The sequence below is a fragment of the Zingiber officinale genome, chromosome 2B, assembly GCF_018446385.1.
Source record: "Zingiber officinale cultivar Zhangliang chromosome 2B, Zo_v1.1, whole genome shotgun sequence".
In the NCBI taxonomy this organism is placed as follows: domain Eukaryota; kingdom Viridiplantae; phylum Streptophyta; class Magnoliopsida; order Zingiberales; family Zingiberaceae; genus Zingiber; species Zingiber officinale.
Genome location: NC_055989.1, coordinates 66,199,333 through 66,217,008, shown reverse-complemented (window position 1 = coordinate 66,217,008; position 17,676 = coordinate 66,199,333). Strand labels below are relative to the sequence as shown.

General features: G+C 39.5%; 1 protein-coding gene across 1 annotated transcript; it reads right to left on the bottom strand.

Moving 5' to 3' along the window:
• Positions 1-343: 343 nt before the first annotated feature.
• LOC122048314 (calcium-dependent protein kinase 5-like) lies at positions 344-12,722 on the bottom strand. The gene is made up of 7 exons (XM_042609901.1): positions 12,678-12,722; positions 12,165-12,563; positions 12,009-12,092; positions 2,570-2,714; positions 1,737-1,852; positions 1,246-1,413; positions 344-664 (listed from the first exon to the last, which is right to left on the bottom strand). The coding sequence occupies exons 1-7, from the start codon at positions 12,720-12,722 to the stop codon at positions 401-403; spliced, it is 1,221 nt and encodes a 406-aa protein (XP_042465835.1). The 3' UTR covers positions 344-400.
• Positions 12,723-17,676: the final 4,954 nt, after the last annotated feature.

Here is a 17,676-nt window from a genome sequence, read left to right as displayed (position 1 = left end):
GAGAAGAGACAGAAATGTAAGTAAATAACGAGACATATTGTATCGATTTACAAGGACGAGTAAGAACGAAACAACACTCAACTGCAACGGTATTTGTGATCCCTCATGCTTATGTTTAAACTATTCCTCATTGTCCGCCGACCGAGTCCCAATCCCATGGTACCCTTTTGCATCATAGCAACAAACTCACCGTAATCAATGCGACCATCCTGAAAGACCAAGTCACTTTCTATTAGTTTTTGTGTTGAGACCCATATTTGGAAGCATATGTTCACTATAAGCTTGTTGCCAGGGCCATGAAAAATTAGCGACTAAAATTTATCAAGTAGGAGCATGCAAGGTCTGATGAACAAAAGAATACTTAATTTTGGTTTCTGTTAATTTATAAGGAATGAGATTTCTATAGAATTGCATGTAGATCATGTAATATAGTACTCACATTATCCTGATCCACTTCTTTAATGATGTCTTCGAGAAAAGCATCAGTCATATTATGCTCTTTGCAAGCTTGCTGAAGCTCGTCAACTGTGATATAACCACTTCCATCCTTGTCGAAGTATGAAAAAGCCGCCGCCAAGTGTTCCTCGCGCTCTAGCTTGTTAAGATGTATTGTCGCAGCAATGAATTCACCATAGTCGATGGTTCCGCTGTTGTCCACATCTGCCTAAAAGTAGTTTAACATGTCAAAGGAAGCACAAAACTTGATTCTCTTTAATCTACAAGCGATAGTCTTCGTATATCAAAAGGTATCTTTAAATAGAATGTACCGAGCATTATAAAGTTCAAGATGTTCTCTCCATAATTTCAGATGAACTCCAAAAGAGGATTAAAGTGAGGGCACAAGTTTAGATTTTCAAAAGTAAATTCTATTCGAATGGAACAATTGCACTGAAGAAGTTCAAAAAGAAAAAGAATGGTCAAGAAACATTATTTGAACAAAAATATCAAATGAAGCAGAAAGGTTTGGTGAAGAAGAAATATTGAATCTGAGGGAAGAAAATTGGCAAATATTTTACTACTAATACAAGGGCTATGGAAACGGTAAACTGAGAAGCCTGTGCACAGAATGAGAGCCATATGAAACCTGTAAACATGGATTCGAGACTCAAAACATTAGAAAATGTGTGATCCATTTAACCAAAGCACATTCAAGATAACTGACTAGTCTATGGATGGAACAATCAATCAATGTACTTTAAGTAATTATCAAATTGTGCTATTCCTTTCAAGGTAGCATTGTCTTACTGCTTCCATAAGATCACGAATCTCTGTATCCTTTAAAGTCGAGCCATATCTTCTGAAACCTGCTTTAAGCTCATCAAAGGTAATTGACCCACTGTTGTCTGTGTCCATTGCCTTGAACATTTCTCTTAATCCGGCAATCTCTTCCTCCGAAAGGCTTTCCGCTATAACCTGATAGAAAATAGAGAAATTATTTCACAATCTAAAATTATTAGGCTTGTACAGAGCATCCATGGAAATATTTATAATAAAAATAAAAGCCCTTGTGAATAATCTAATTCCTTTTTCTTCAAATTTTGGAATATCTATCCATCCAGTGTACTTAATCATAAAAGAGGGGTTGTGGCAGTGTTAAATCAAATAAATTAATTAATAAATGTGAAAGTAAAGTTTGAATAATCTAGCAATGCAAAATAGAGCAAACTTTTATGGGAATCAACAAGAAACTTCATCCTAATAATAAAGGTCATGAAAATTTTAGGTTGTGAACTCACTCGCAAAGCCATCTTCTTTAACTTATTCATTGTAGAGAATTGTTTGAGGTGAGAAAGAACTGCCAGATCAAGTGCTCGATCAAGAGCAACTCCATGATCACATATCCAAGGATGACCTGACCATAGAAAAACAGTAAGCACAAAACCAAGATAACACTCATTTTACTTAAATTTGAAAGTATAATATAATTGAATTTATTAGATAACATCCATAGACTAATCAACTAGGTCTTGATTCTTGCAAGCATAAGCCTTTAACACTTTTACTCCAAAACTAAAACTTTCCTACTCAAACCAAGACAAGAAATTAAGATCTACAGTTCTGCACTCTGTAAATGTAAATGTAAAACTCCAATCAGAATATCAGATGACAAAAGTTACCAATCTTTTGATGCCTAATTCTCACAAGAAACAGGTACAGTAGCCCTTTTGTCAAGTGAAAACTACACAAAGGTGACTAAACACAAGAAGAAAAAAAAGAAAGTCTAGTTTATGCATGCTGAAGAAGTTTCAAATGCCCAAATTTATTAATATATGATGACTGGATTATATTCAATTTAAAAATTAGTAATACATTCACATGAGCCATACTATTGTTGTTGCTTAGTGAAAGGTTAGCAGCAACTGGCATATGACAATTAAATCTTTTAATCTAGAGCCGATCCACTAATGCTTTAATACGAAAAGTTGCCAACAAAATCACTGTATAAAGAATGAAAACTAAGGCCATGCTGTGTATTCATAATACTCCACAATCCACAAAAAATTATTCATAATAGAACTAAGGTATCGATAAGAAACACTAGTTAATTTGTGATTGGCAAATAGCATACATAGTACTTGATGGGCTGTCAAGAGTTCTGAAGGTTTAGAACATATCTTGTTCCTTATGAGATCTTTGGCACTGTCTGAGATCAACGGCCATGGATCTGATTCAAAATCAATGACTCCCTTCAAAATTGCATCAAAAATTCCTTGCTGTGTTCAAAGAATGGTCAAGAAACATTATTTGAACAAAAATATCAAATGAAGCAGAAAGGTTTGGTGAAGAAGAAATACTGAATCTGAGGGAAGAAAATTGGCAAATATTTTACTACTAATACAAGGGCTATGGAAACGGTAAACTGAGAAGCCTGTGCACAGAATGAGAGCCATATGAAACCTGTAAACATGGATTCGAGACTCGAAACATGAGAAAATCTGTGATCCATTTAACCTAAAGCACATTCAAGATAACTGACTAGTCTATGGATGGAACAATCAATCAATGTACTTTAAGTAATTATCAAACCCAGAGAGAGGAGAAAGAGGAAGACGAGGAGTAGGAGGAGGAGGAGGACGAGAAAGGTCGAGGCTTGAGGAGGAGGAGGCGGTGAAGATGGCTGAAAGTAGAGGCCTCGAGGAGGAGGTGGCGAGGCCGAAAGTTGAGGCGACGAAGAGGGCGGCAAGGAAGGAGGCAACGAAGAGGGTGGTGGCGAAGAAGGCGATGAAGAGGCTGGTGAGGAGGGAGGCGACGAAGAGGGCGGTGAGGAGGAGTCGGCGAAGAGTAGGGTTTTGGGAAAGAGACAGAAAAAAATAAGCGTAAAACAGACAAATGACGAAGGAGAAAAAGTGGCGAAAGAAAAAACAATTGCATTTAACAACACTTAATAGACAACGGTTTTTAAAAACCGTTGTCGTAATCCCAAAAAAGCGCACATAGACAACAGTTTTAAAAAACTGTTGTCGTACCCTTTAAAAACCGTTGTTGTATCCCCAAAAAAACATAAATAGACAACGGTTTTTAAAAACCGTTGTCATAGGCCAAAAAAATTACTAAAAGACAACAGTTTTTGTTAAAACCGTTGTTAAAAGGCAAAAAGACAACGGTTTGGTATAAAACCGTTGTCGTTTGAGTGTTGTTGAATGACGTTTTTCTTGTAGTGAAAGCTTTCAATCATGGGGCTGATGGAGCCATGGAACAATTAAAAGTAAAAGGATATCTAGCTTCCAATCCTCCAACTAATTTCCTTGACCGTAGGAGGTTACTCAAGACCCGACCCCTTGATTTATTTCCTAAACTGATGTAATCCCCAACTTATCTTTGCATTGAAGCATCTTTTTAACAATTTTAAGTGTTAACCTTTTTCTATGATGTTCCAAATATTCACATAATTTATTAGTAGCTTTAACTATTAAGTACACGAAAGTCTATATGATCAAATGAAGCTATGTTAATTTTTTCTAAAGTTGATTTAATTCTCTTATTGATCTATTAAGATGATATTTGTTTTTAATCAAGATTAGATTTCATTTAGTTTTTAATATCCAATCAGATTTGTTCCATCTTCTTTAGCTTTATTGTTTATTAGTTTTATAAAGGAGGATTGCTCTTATTTTAGTTCATACCTATACCTTCTTGATTGTAACACTCGTCCGCCTTCTATCATTTGATCGAGTTCACTTACTTTTGTATTTATTTTCAACCAGCTTTCATACTCGCCCGATCTGATGGTCGACCAAGTTCATATATATATATATATAACTGACTTTAAGACTCGGTCGACTTAGAATGGCTGATCGAGTTTATAATGCAAAAAGAATATAACCTATATTCCATAAATATTTGGCCTTCTTTGGGGTCTTAGAACTTTTAAACCTAATCTTAATGGTGGCACTAATATCTTGGGAATATGACCCTTTGCCTCGATTACTGACATCATTTTTCTATTAGCAACACGTGTGTTTCTAACGTCTTAAATGTACTCATATCATTACATTTGCCGCCTTATCAATCCATCCAATGGCTCACCCTTAACCCTACCTTTTTTATGATCTCAATCTAACGCTTCTCCTTAAGACATCCTTTTCGATACTTGGCTAAAGTTTTTAAAGAGAAAAAAGAGAAAAATCCCAATGCATCGTCTTCTTCCTCAAGTTTGCCTATTTCTCATTTTTCACCTTCTGCTAGCTTTTCTTCTTATTGTTACTACCCCCTCTTCTAACAATGTCAACATCCAACGAGTGGTACACTCGATGCTCTTCTTCGTTTACTATTCCAGAAACTTATGAACTCCAATGGAACTATGATTTTCCTTTATACCTAGTCATCCCTTATCCAGAGGACCGCCCTCACCTTCCTCCTTCAGAAAGTGTTGCAATCTTCTGGGAACAAGTCTTATTAGGTTTTAGGTTCCCATTCATCCTTTCTTCATCGATGTTAGCAGATATTTCAACCTTCCCCTTCATCAACTCATTCCCCAATCATTCTCTATTATGGTTGGTTTTGCTGTTGTTTCTCGTTTACTTGACTTCCCTTTGTCTACTCGCCTATTCCACCAATTTTTTGTTCTCCATCAGCTAGAAGATAGTCTGTTTAAGTTTCAGTCATGCCTTAAAGCCATTCTATTCAATAGAATTCTACCCCAAGGAAAATGGAGGGACAAATTCTTTTTCATGCACCTTCCTTCTCCTCCTCCATATCTGATAGCATGGCAACGAAACCTTCCCCCTACTCCCCAGTTAGGTGATATTTCTGAAGACCCTGTTCTTTGCTCTTCTCTAGAAAAATTGAGGGGTGTAAAGTTTAACTTACCTGCATTAATCGTAGAAGGTTTATTGTTTACTTTTGGTCTTAGTCCAGCTGACACAGAATTAGATGTTTCCTTTGGTAAGTTTATCCCTTTTATACATATATTGTCATTTTCATATTATTACTAACATGAGTTTATGACCCTTGCTTTTCTAGCCAATGCTGTCCTCCCAGCTTTCATGTACAGGAATACTTGCTTGACTAGAGCGGTTTTGACTAAAATGGGGGAAGACTTATTAAGAGATTGTCGTCTCAACCTTCCCTCCTCTTCTCTTGGTTTACTTCCTTCAGCTGAACTGACTAATGAATCCTCCAGCTCACCAGAATAGGAAAATCCTTTTGTTGTCAAACATAAAAAACCTTGCACTGAAGGCCAGGGTTTACTTATATCTACCATACCTACTTTTCAGCATATTTTTATTACTTCCTCCAAAATTTCTTACAATAGAGGTAAGGAACCTGCATCCCCTACACATATTCATTCTTGCCCTACACTTAATATGATGAGACCAAGCTTCCTTATACCTATGTCTCGTGTTGTTCCTCTAGTTGTTCCTACTTTTGAGGAGGCACCGGGCATCTCTACACCCTCACCACCCCTTCTTCAGGCTTTAACTTCCTCTCCCATAAGGCCATGAGCTAAGAGAACTGATGGTGTGCTTAGGTGGTACTATATTTTGATTGGAATTGTTTGGTTTTGGAGCTTAATTTGATTGAGGAATTGATTTGTGAGTTAGTTTTTTCTAAGTAAGACACATCTTGAGTTAATCTAATTCGTTACTTTTAATTCATGATTTGTGCTTAATATATTTTACTCTTGGGTGTAGGTGAATATTTTGGACACATTGGTTATACTTGGATAAACTCAAGTTCGATAGCTTGGATTTGGATTTGACTCGAGCCAAGTACTATTGAATCTGAACCAGACCCAAGCCATTGAATCGGTTTAAGATGAATTCAAAAACCTAGCTTCAGTATGGTGAACACTGGCTTGCGCTACTATTCACTATGCCACCATCGTATTCTCTAGCGCATGGGACGTAAGCACCATCCACATCCAGAACGGTGATCAAGTCCTGTCATCGCCAGTGATATTCTGAGCGACCGGCGATCATTGTCCGTGGAACAGATCGTGATAAAGGGAGGTTCTCCTGTTCGCGATTCCTGTGCTTCGCACACCACAGACGAACTCAAATCGAGGGAGTTTTCCTAATATGAAAGCTCTACCAGTCCACAGAACGTTCGGAGGAGTTTTCTCAGAGTTTCTGCTTCCAATCCATCTTCCAATTTGCTCGCAACTTTGTAATCGATCCGATCAATCGATTGGCGATCACAATCAGTTCTACTTCCTCTATTCTTCGAGCGATGAGATTTCAATGAGATCACGAGCTTGTAGGGAGGTTTCCATGAGTTGCACGTATCTAAATTCCTAGCCGAGAATTTGAATCTGACTTGCGATCGCTTAAAGGGAGTTTCCAGAGATAACATTGGTCAAAAATGTCTACATTTATATGCTAAGTGTAGTTGTTCAATTAATTTATATTGTAGATAACATGGTGTGTGGTGTCACACACAGAAGATCATGCTATCAGTTCCTTATAAATTATAAATAGTAGCTCATGACTGAGATGGAAAGGAACAAATCATCAGAACAGTCATAGTGTAATTAAGTATTAGTTTATCTTGACTATATAATTACACTAGTATACTTAGAGTGTATTGAGTAGGACCATTGAGGCAGTTTCTTTTTATACTGACTAAATAAAAGAACAAGGCCTCGGTTATTATGGAAGTGTGTGCTCTTAATCCTAATATAATGACAAGCACATATATTTAATATTTATTTCTTTGACTTATCAAAGGGTGAGATTTAGTTTGATAAATTAAAAGGCCCGATAAGTTGGGAAATGATATTACTTATAGTGTGTGTTGTTGATTATAGAAGGAAACTGTGTCCTAGTAATCTAGGTTGATAATGCCCCCAAGAGGAGCTCATAAGGATTTTCATGTTAAACCTTGCAGGTGGACTTAGACCGACATAACGATAAGGTTGAGTGGTACTACTCTTGGACTAAGACATTAATTAAAATGAGTTTTCAGTAACTCAATTAATTAGTCGACATCAGATATCTTAAACACAGGGAGATTAACACACTCATGATAAGAAGGAGCCCATAATGTAATTTGGGATTGGTGCGGTAATGCAATAATAACTCTCTAGTGGAATGAGTTATTATTGATGAACTTGAGTTGTGTGTTTGGGGCGAACATGGGATACTCGAGCTCGTCGGGAGGCCAAAACCAATTTCTCCTCTAGGACCCTGTCGTAGCCTCATTAATGCCTCATATTCACTCATGAAAAGCTCATCTTGGTGTCCAAGAGGGGGTCGGCCATGGCTTGGTGACCAAGCCATAAGGGCCGACCACTTACTCCTCAAAGGGGTCGGCCTCTTGCTTGGTGCCCAAGCAAGAAGGGGGTAGGCCACATAATTCAAAGTATGAGGGGTGTTTTGAATTTTTAAAATCTTCTCTTTGTAGATATCTACAAGTTTTAAAAGATAGATTTTAAAATTATAAAACTTTCCTTATTTGAATTAGGTCACATGGTTTAAAAGAAAGTTTTAAAAAATTTAAAACTTTCCTTTTTTTAACCATCCACATGATTTTTTTAAAAAAAGAGTTTTAAATTTAAAACTTTCCATTTTTGTAACCATGTTAAAAAAGAAAATTTTAAATGAGAAGTTTTAAATCTTAAAACTTGTTTTAAAATTTTTCTTTTTTAAAACATCCACATTAGAAAATTAAAAGAGAGCTTGTAAAATTTTATAAGAGCTTTCCTTCTTTGCTTATAAAATTTTTACAAGATATATTTCTTCTTTTAAGGGCCGACCACCCTTGCTTGGTGCCCAAGCGTCATTCAATCAATTAAGAGGAGAAAAAGGAATTAAAAAGGAGGAAAGGAAAACAAGAGGAAGATTTTAATTTTTTGTAAAAATCTTTCCTTATTTGCCTTGGGCAAGTATTATAAAAGAAGGGGAGGAGAGACCTCATGATGTATCAATTCTTATTTCTCTTGCTTGTGCTCTCTCTTGTGGTCGGCCCTCTCCCCTTTCCTTTCCCCTTGCTCTCTTTTGTTCCTTGGTGGTGGTTGTGGCCGAAACTTAGAGAAGGAGGAGGAGCTTTTGGGTGGTGTTCATCTTGAAGGTTCGTCGCCCACACGACGTCCAAGAGGAGGCAAGGAATACGACAGAAGATCAAGAGGTCGTTGCGTATAAAGAAAGGTATAACTAGTAATTATTTTTCGTATCATGCTAGTTTTTCTTTGTATGAATTCCAAACACAAGAGGCATATGATTCTAGAGTTTCAAATCTGTGATTCGATTTTATTTTTTTTTGTTTTTCGAATTTGTGATTCGATTGTTCTTTTTGGTTAAACCTAGAGTTATATAAGGAAATTAAATATTAGATTTCCTTAAAAGGCTTTGTCTAGGCGGTGGTGGATGATCCTATACCCAAGAAGGACTAGTGCCTCGCCATGCATCCTGGAAGCCAATTTTGGAAATTAATATTTAATTAGATTTATAACATAGGTGGATTTGGATCAATAATGTTAAGCATCATTTGTGATCCAAATCTAAACTATTAAGAACAGATAAGTTAAATTTAGAATCAATAATGTTAAGTTCTATTTGCAATTCCTAATTTAATTTCTAAAGAACATAATAGGTTGTTTAGGAAAGGTTCGACACTTGTACAAAATTTTTGTACAGTGGAACCGGTACGATCTTCCTAGGACCAACCAATAGCAGGAAGTCCTAGTTGTGGCTAGGCAAGGAAGTCTTAGTAGGTCGGGTGGACCGAAGGGCAGGAAGACTTGGTGGGTTGAGGATCGGACGTGGGAAGCCTGTGGTCCTTTGTTTGAGGGGGGATTGTTGGGGTTGCAAGGTTGTAAACACAGTCCCACATTGAAAACACATGGGAAAGATCATGAGTTTATAAGAGAAAGATATCTCCATTGGCATGAGGCCTTTGGGTAGAGCCCAAGAGCAAAACCATTAGGGCTTAGGCCCAAAGTGGACAATATCATACCATTATGGAGATATCTAAATTCTTTTCGATCCAACACAAAGTACTATTAGTTAATACTATGATTGGATGTGATAAGATATATAAACGTAATCTCCAAGTAGCCAGAATCAACCCGTAAGCCAATTTCTCGAGTGCAGTATAGCGGCACTTGACTCCCTTTAATAAATGACTTAAGAAATACACAGGCTGTTGTTCTTTTCCCTCTTGCCTCACCAAAACTGAGCCAACGGCATGCTCATTGGCTGATAAATAAACCCACAAAGTCTCCCCCACTATTGGTTTGTCTAATACAGGCAGAGTAGACAATTAATTTTTTTAATTCTTCAAACGTCTTATCACATTCTTCGTCCCATTGGAATTTAGTAGCCCGTCGGAGTATCTTGAAGAAAGGAAGACTTCAGTCAGTCGATCGGGAGATAAAATGTGATAAAGCAGTGATCTGGTCAGTCAACCTCTGTGCCTCCTTCATGTTGCGCGGTGGAGCCATATCTTGAAGCGCTCGTACTTTGTTGGGATTGGCTTCTATCCCCCTCTCAGTCACCATGTATCCCAAGAATTATTCACTTTTGGCTCTGAATAGACACTTACAGTGGTTGATCTTAAGTCCATACCACCTCAGAGTCACGCAAGTTTCTTCTATATCCGTACATAAATCCGCAGCTCGCAGAGATTTAATAAATATATCATCCACATAAACTTCCATATTTCTCTCGATCTATTTTTGAAAGACTTTATTCATGATCCGTTGATAAGTAGCCCCTGCATTCTTTAGTTGGAAAGGTATAACATTGTAGCAATAAGTACCTTTGGTAGTTATAAAACTAACATTTTCTTAATCTTCTTTAGTAAGCGGGAACTGATGATATCCCTGATAAACATCTAACATGCATATAAACTCACATCCAGAGGTCTAATCCACCACTTGATCGATACGAGGTAGGGGATAATAATCCTTTGGACAAGATTTATTAAGATCCCGAAAATCTATGCATACTCGCCATTTGTATCTAGGCTTGGAAACCAGGATCACATTAGCCAACTAGCTGGGGAATTGCACTTCTCGGATATAACCAGCTTCCATTAATTTATCCACCTCTTCCTTGATGATTTTATTCTGATCAGCTCCAAAATCTCACTTCCTCTGTTTGACTGGTCAGGCATCATGATATATATAAAGTGCATGCTCCATAACCATAGGGGATACTCCTGTCACTTCCTTTGGCGTCCAGGCAAATACATCATTATTGCGTATTAAATATTGTATCAGCTCGACTTTCAATTTTGGTTCCAGATCTGATGCCACATGAGTAACAGCTTCTGGTCAGCCAACTTGGATTTATACCTCCTCCTTTTCTTCATACACTAGGGTGGGTGGCCCTTCCTAAATAGCATTGACCTCCATTCTTTGCATCTTCCGTGAGGTATTGGCCTCCGCCCTCTCTATCTCCACATAGCACTTGTGTGGTACCAATTGATCTCCTTTTACCTCCCCTACCTGATCATCCACTAGAAATTTTATCTTCTGACAAAAATTAGAAACGACCATTCGGAACTCATTAAAGGTTGGTCGACCCAATATAACATTATATGCCAAGAGCACATCCACCACCATAAAGTACAACTGATGTGTCCTCATTAAGGGCTCTTCTCCCAAAGATATAGCCAATTTTATCTGGCCCAATGGTTGAACTTCATTTCCAGTGAACCCATATAGAGGAGTTACCATGGGTTGTAGCTCGCTCGGATCAATCTACAACTGATCAAAAGCCTGTTTGAAAATAATATTAACTGAACTACCAGTATCAATAAAGGTATGAGAAATGTTATAATTGGCTATAATAGCCTTGATTATTAATGCATCATCATGGGGCACTTTTACCCCCACCAGCTCTTTGGGTCCGAAACTAATTTTCGGTCTGGCTGCCTTCTCTACGCTACACCCCACAGTATGAATCTCCAATCGCCGAGCATGTGATTTCCTCGCCCGATTAGAATCACCATCTGTTGGTCCTCCTGCTATTATGTTGATATTACCCCTTGGAGCGTTATTATGATTTTATTCTTGTCTAACTAATGTTGTTTCTTGTTGCGCATGACCGGGTGCTTGAGCTTGCCTAGTCGGGAGTGGTAGAACTCTTACCTGTAAATTAGTCGTCCGGTATTCCAACTTAAGTGGACTATCTTATCTCATATACTGTCAGTGGTTTAGGGCTGGAGAACGCCGCCGATATCGAGGATTACGAGCTTGTTGATTCCTTAGGGTATAATAATTTTCTGTACTGTGAGTACTCGTTAGATGATATGTGCCCCATCTTTGTGGGATCTCTTGAGGAACCCCCCACGTGTTCCACAGCTTGAGGACGTGGTTCAAGATGTTATTGGGGGGGGAGGGACTGCGCGAGGCCCTCTGGGTAGTTGAGCAGGTACCACCAGACGATCCACATTTGGAGCGAGAGTGGGAGTAACAACTTCTTTCTTCAAGCGGCTTGAGCTTCCTCCACATTGATGAACTCAATCACTCATTCAATCAATAAATCAAAATTAGCTAGAGGGTTTCTGACTAAATTCTTAAAGAAATCATTATCATTAAGCCCCTGAGAAAAGACACTTACCAAGATCTCAGTGGTAGCTATAGGTACATCTATGGCCACCTGATTAAACCTCTTAATATAGGCTCGAATAGATTCCTTCGGCCCCTGTTTAATTGAAAAGAGACTCCATGGGGTCTTGTGATATCGCCAGTTGCTAGAAAAATGATGAAGAAATACCTTACGAAAATCCTTAAAGCAGTGAATAGAATTATAAGGCAGCCGCTTAAACCACCTTTGAGTTGCTCCTCCAAAGATAGTGAGGAACATCCGACATTTGACACCATCAGTAAATTGTTGTAAGAGAGTAGCATTCTCAAATTTAAGAAGATGATCTTCTGAACCAGCTATCCCAGAATATTCTCCAATATTTAAGCTTTGATAATGCTTCGACAGAGGATCATCCAGCACTCGTTGAGAAAAGGAAGTGACAATCCTCTCAGGAGAACTATCGCTGGCTACGATATATCTTCCCTTTACGTTTGTCCTACATAGGCACTTCTCTAGAGGATTCTCGTGGATCCTCCCTTCATCCTCCTTACTCAAAAGGTGTGCGAAGAAATACCCGAGGACGTTGGACTAGGGAGAGAGGAGTAGGAAGCAAACAAGCAGGATCCTCCTCCTCTCCCCTTCTCTCCCTTGGATAAGTAGTTGTTGATATCGCCGAATTTGGAGCCACGGGTATTATAACACCAGTATTGACTTGTTTTTGCTGCAATAGTTTCTGCACTCTGGCATTGATGAGTAACTCCAGATCTTCTTACATCATCGTTATGGTGTTAGGTTTTCTAGCTTCTTCCATCTTGTAGTTTCAGATTCAGGTGTAGAATCCCACAGAGGGCGCCAAATTTGATCCTGTCTGAAATTTGTGAGAAGGTGCGCTGGCTCCGGTGAACGAGGGTCTCAAAGACAATGAACTCCTGAAGATCTGAAAGAGCTCCTCAACAATACTACACACAGTGAGACGAGCCAACAAAGTATTAGTGACCTAGGACCGAGGTGGGGATCCCTGGCTAGGCCCTCCGACGCTCAAGTTAGTTCCTCTCTCGAAGATGGAAGAAGAAGAAGAAGAAGTACAGTAATGAAAGTACTTAGGAAAAGAGTTTTGGATGCAAGAATTTGCGTACCTTGCCAAGGAGAGGATCCTCCTTTTTATACTACCTCATATAACCTCCGTAGTCATGAGGTGGTCCCCGGTTTGTTAGAGTTTGTTAGAAGATGAAGTCATACCTTAGGCTTCGTGAGATAATCCTCTAAGGAATCTTTTTTGTACCCCAGATGTACCTTTTAGTCGTTTATGACTTATATTCCTAATGAAGTACACATAGGAACACGTCACAATAACTGAAGAAGCTTCTAGAGAATATTTCCCGCTAAATTTGCCAAGCTATCATACTTGTGTGCTATCTTCTGTTAAACATGTCCTAGCCGGTCATCTGCGCCAGTCATGTATATATTAAGAGTATCTTCTATTAAGCATATCTTGGTCGGTCCATCAAGTCGGTCAATATATATATATATATATATATATATATATATATATATATATATATATATATATATATATATATATATATATATTAAGAATACGTTCTGTTAAGCATGTTTCAGCTGGTCAATCAAGCCGGTCATATATATATTGAGAATATCTTCTGTTAATCATATCTCAGCCGGTCGTTTAAGACGATCATATATACATATTGAGAATACCTTCTATTAATAATATCTTATCCTGTCATATATATATATATATATATATATAAGCAGTTTTTGGTCCAAAATGTACTATCTGCGTTATAAGACTAAATGCCTTTAAACTTGGTCGAGCTTTATCTGGCTGAGCGCGTATAAGCATTTTGGTGCTCGCTCGGCCTTCACTCGGCCGGTAATATATTAAAGGTTGTATATGGGTAAGTGCCTTTAAACTCGGTCGGGTTTTGTCTGGCCGAGCATGTATAAGCACTTTGGTGCTCGCTCAACCTTCACTAGGTCGGTAATATACTAAAGGTTGTATAAGGCTAAGTGCCTTTAAACTTGATCAGGCTTTGTTCGGTCGAGTGTGTATTAGCACTTTGGTGCTCGCTCGGCCTTCGCTCGATGGATAATATACTAAAGGTTGTATAAGGCTAAGTGCCTTTAAAGTCGGTAGGGCTTTGCCCGGCTGAGCGTGTATAAGCCCTTTGGTGCTCGCTCGGCTGGTAATATACTAAAGGTTGTATAAGGCTAAATGCATTTAAACTCGGTCGGATTTTGTTCGACCGAGCGTGTATAAGCACTTTGGTGCTCACTCGACCTTCACTCGGCCGGTAATATACTAAAAGCTATATAAGACTAAGTGTCTTTAAACTCGGTTGGACTTTGTTCGGTCGAGCGTGTATAAGCACTTTGGTGCTCGCTCGACCTTCGCTCAGTCGGTAATATACTAAAATCTGTATAAGGCTAAGTGCCTTTAAACTCAGTGGGGCTTTGTCAGACCGAGCGTGTGTAAAATACCGGAAATAGGCGAATATGAGTAAGGGAATTTTTCGGAATTTTTGGAAATTTTTCGGGAATTTTTCAGAGCTCGTACGGACGAGTTGACGGGGATAAAAACGGGATCCGGAAAAGCCTGTTTAGGTGACCTATTTAAGCGAGGAAATGTTTATATTTACATTTCCTTTTCTTAATTTCTTTTTATTTTCTTTTTATTTCCCGTTTCTTTTCCTCTTCCGCGAGCCCGAGCCCTTCTCCCCGACGCCGCCCGATTCTTCTCCTCTCTGCCCTAACCGCCGGTCGGCGGTTTCTCTCTTCCGAGCGCCGACCGCCGTCGCCTGTGACTTAACACCGCCGGGTGTTGCTCTTCAGCCCTCGCGTCGGCCTTCCCTCTCCTTTCCGAGGCAGCGCCGGCCACGGGAAACCAAGCGCCGGCCACCGCGACACCCATCTCCGGCCTGTGCCCTAGACTCAGCCCCGACGCCACTGCCGGCACCGGTTTCTCTTCGTCGGCCGCCGTCGCCGAGCTCTAGCACCGCCGCCTTCTTTTGCCGACACTACCGGTCTACCGCAGGCGCCAGCCACGCCCTAGATTCACCGCCGACCACCTCTGCCTTAGCCTCTTCACCGCTGCACACTGCCGGCCCCAGTTGCTGTGCCCTAGGTATTGGTCACGGGCCACTACGAGTTCTAGCCGTTTTCACGGCTGTATTTCCTTCCTCTCTGCCGAACCCCAGTGCCCACGCCACCTTGCCTGCTGAGTTTGATCTCTGCCCTTTACCGAGTCTTGGCTCCTCCTCACTGATTTGTGGTGATCTTGAAGATTCTACCTTCGATTCTGATCAAATTCCAGCAAGGTGCTATTCTGTGGATTGATTGGTTCCAGCATCACCAGTGGTTGGATCAAGAGCAGAGGTTTGAATCAAGGTAAGAAGTAGAGTAATTGTTACGTGTTGATGAGTTGGATTCATGTATTGGATTAGGAAAATATTGGATTAATCCATGTTTAGGTATAATCTTGATACCTATTGATAATTTATTCATCATTAGGTTGTGTAGAATAATTATGTTATATGGATTTAGGTTTTTGGATTTTTATCAAAAAGGTTGTTTGGGGTTAAGGTAATTAACCCTAATTAACCGTTAGAAAGGTCGAAGGAAATGGTTTAGGGTTTATCCCTAAATTTCTATTTAGGATTTATTTAGCTGTTTATTTGTATTCTAGCTAAATAAAAGTAAAGGTATTTTTTGTTTACACAGGGCTCTGATTCGAGACGGTATCTCGATGTCGGATTTGGACCATTTTGTCGGAGGCGGGTACTTTTGACTTTTGTTGTCTTTGATATGCTTAGTAATGGAATTAACATGTTTCATTAATTATGTTTCTTATCTATTCCGGTTAATCACTACCCAAATCTTGGTACATGTTTGATTGATTGATTTGTTTTACATCCCATGTATACTTTACCTGTCTATACATGCTTATAGGGGGTAGTGATATGCCATGCTTGACCATGTTCAGGACCTAGGTTTTATACCTTCTGTATACCTTTGGATTGTTTTGGATTCGTTGACCTATGATGCACTTTTCTATATATATGGATTAGGTCAGGATGTTTATATGGTTATTGCCATGCATCATTTGCATGATTGCATGCTGTGCGATAGTCCGCTCCATTATTGCTGAGCACATCGCCAGTTACATGGATCTGCACACACCACCACTCATGGGTTAGTGGTTATTCAGCAGTTTTGCGGTACGTTACATAGGCACCGTTGGTCCGCTCATGGGTAGTGTGACACAACGTGTTATCCGGCAGGGATTCCTCCCCGTCATCGTGTACCGGGAGTTGAGAGCATTGTGCTCCCCCATCTATGATTTGGGGTAGGAGGATAGGTGTACTCCGACAGCATCCCGTCCACTCGGTCACTCATCAGGAGTAGTGACGACAGAGTGCACGGTTGTCACAGCCCTACCCACTCGGCCTCACTTTTGTATGAGATGATCGACTGGCGTCAGGGGTGACCAGGACGCATCATTGGCATCATATGCATGATGCATTTATTGTTTGTGTTTGTGGTTGCTGCATTTATATGCTGCATATTGTTTGGATACCTATGTTTGACATGCATACAGGATTCCTATACCACTCGGACTGTTTGACCTTATACTCAGGACCTGGTTAGTACAGCATTCTCCTGTTTACTTCAGATGCATATTTATATCTTTCTTATATCAGGAGACTGTACGCATGATTAGTGTTAGGTGTTATTTCTTTACTTTGCATATCAACTGTACCTGCTGAGTGTTGGACTCACCCTGCCTCCATTGTGGATATTTTCAGGTTGATGATGTCAGGAGGGAGTTCCAGTCGCTAGTCCTCACTGCACATAGTGCTGGTCCTGCAGACCTCCAGGATATGTTTGGTTTTCTTTGGTTTCTTTCTGTTCTAGACTGTTTGAACTCGTTATGTTCTGGATTTATTTGCTTATGGACATGATATAGATTTTATTATATTGATGGATTTGGATTTGGTTTTGTTCTACTACTTGCCTGCCTGGATGGCAGAAGAGGTGAGTTCGTCGGTTTTGAGCTTTACGAGTGTAGTTGAGTAGGGTGGATTTCGAGTCAGAGTACTTTTGTTGTTTACTATTATATACTGCGTGGTTGTGACAGCCAGAGGCTGAATATATATATAAACTGCGTGGTGATTGTTTTATTTCTTGTTATTATTCCAGCCGCCTGTGGCTGATGTATATGAGATATAGAAAAGTTTCAGATTGTCCACCGTACAGGGGAGATGCTGCCGAAATTTTCTCGGACAGGGTCTCCTCTGGGGGCGTGACAGCGTGTATAAGCACTTTGGTGCTCGCTTGGCCTTCACTCGGCCAGTAATATACTAAAAGCTATATAAGGCTAAGTGTCTTTAAACTCGGTCGGGCTTTGTCCGGTCAAGTGTGTATAAGCACTTTGGTGTTCGCTCGGCCTTCGCTCGACCAGTAATATGCTAAAAGCTGTATAAGACTAAGTGCCTTTAAATTCGGTCGGGTTTTGAATTTGACTGAGCGCTTGCAGAAAGCCTTTATTTGGTCATCCATTATCCAATTAATCATACAGTCACCCAGCTATAAACTTCTCCTATTTCTCGCCCTTGACTTCTACTTCATCCGACAGGCCAACCTATCATAACCCATATCAGTTAAGAATACCAAATTTATA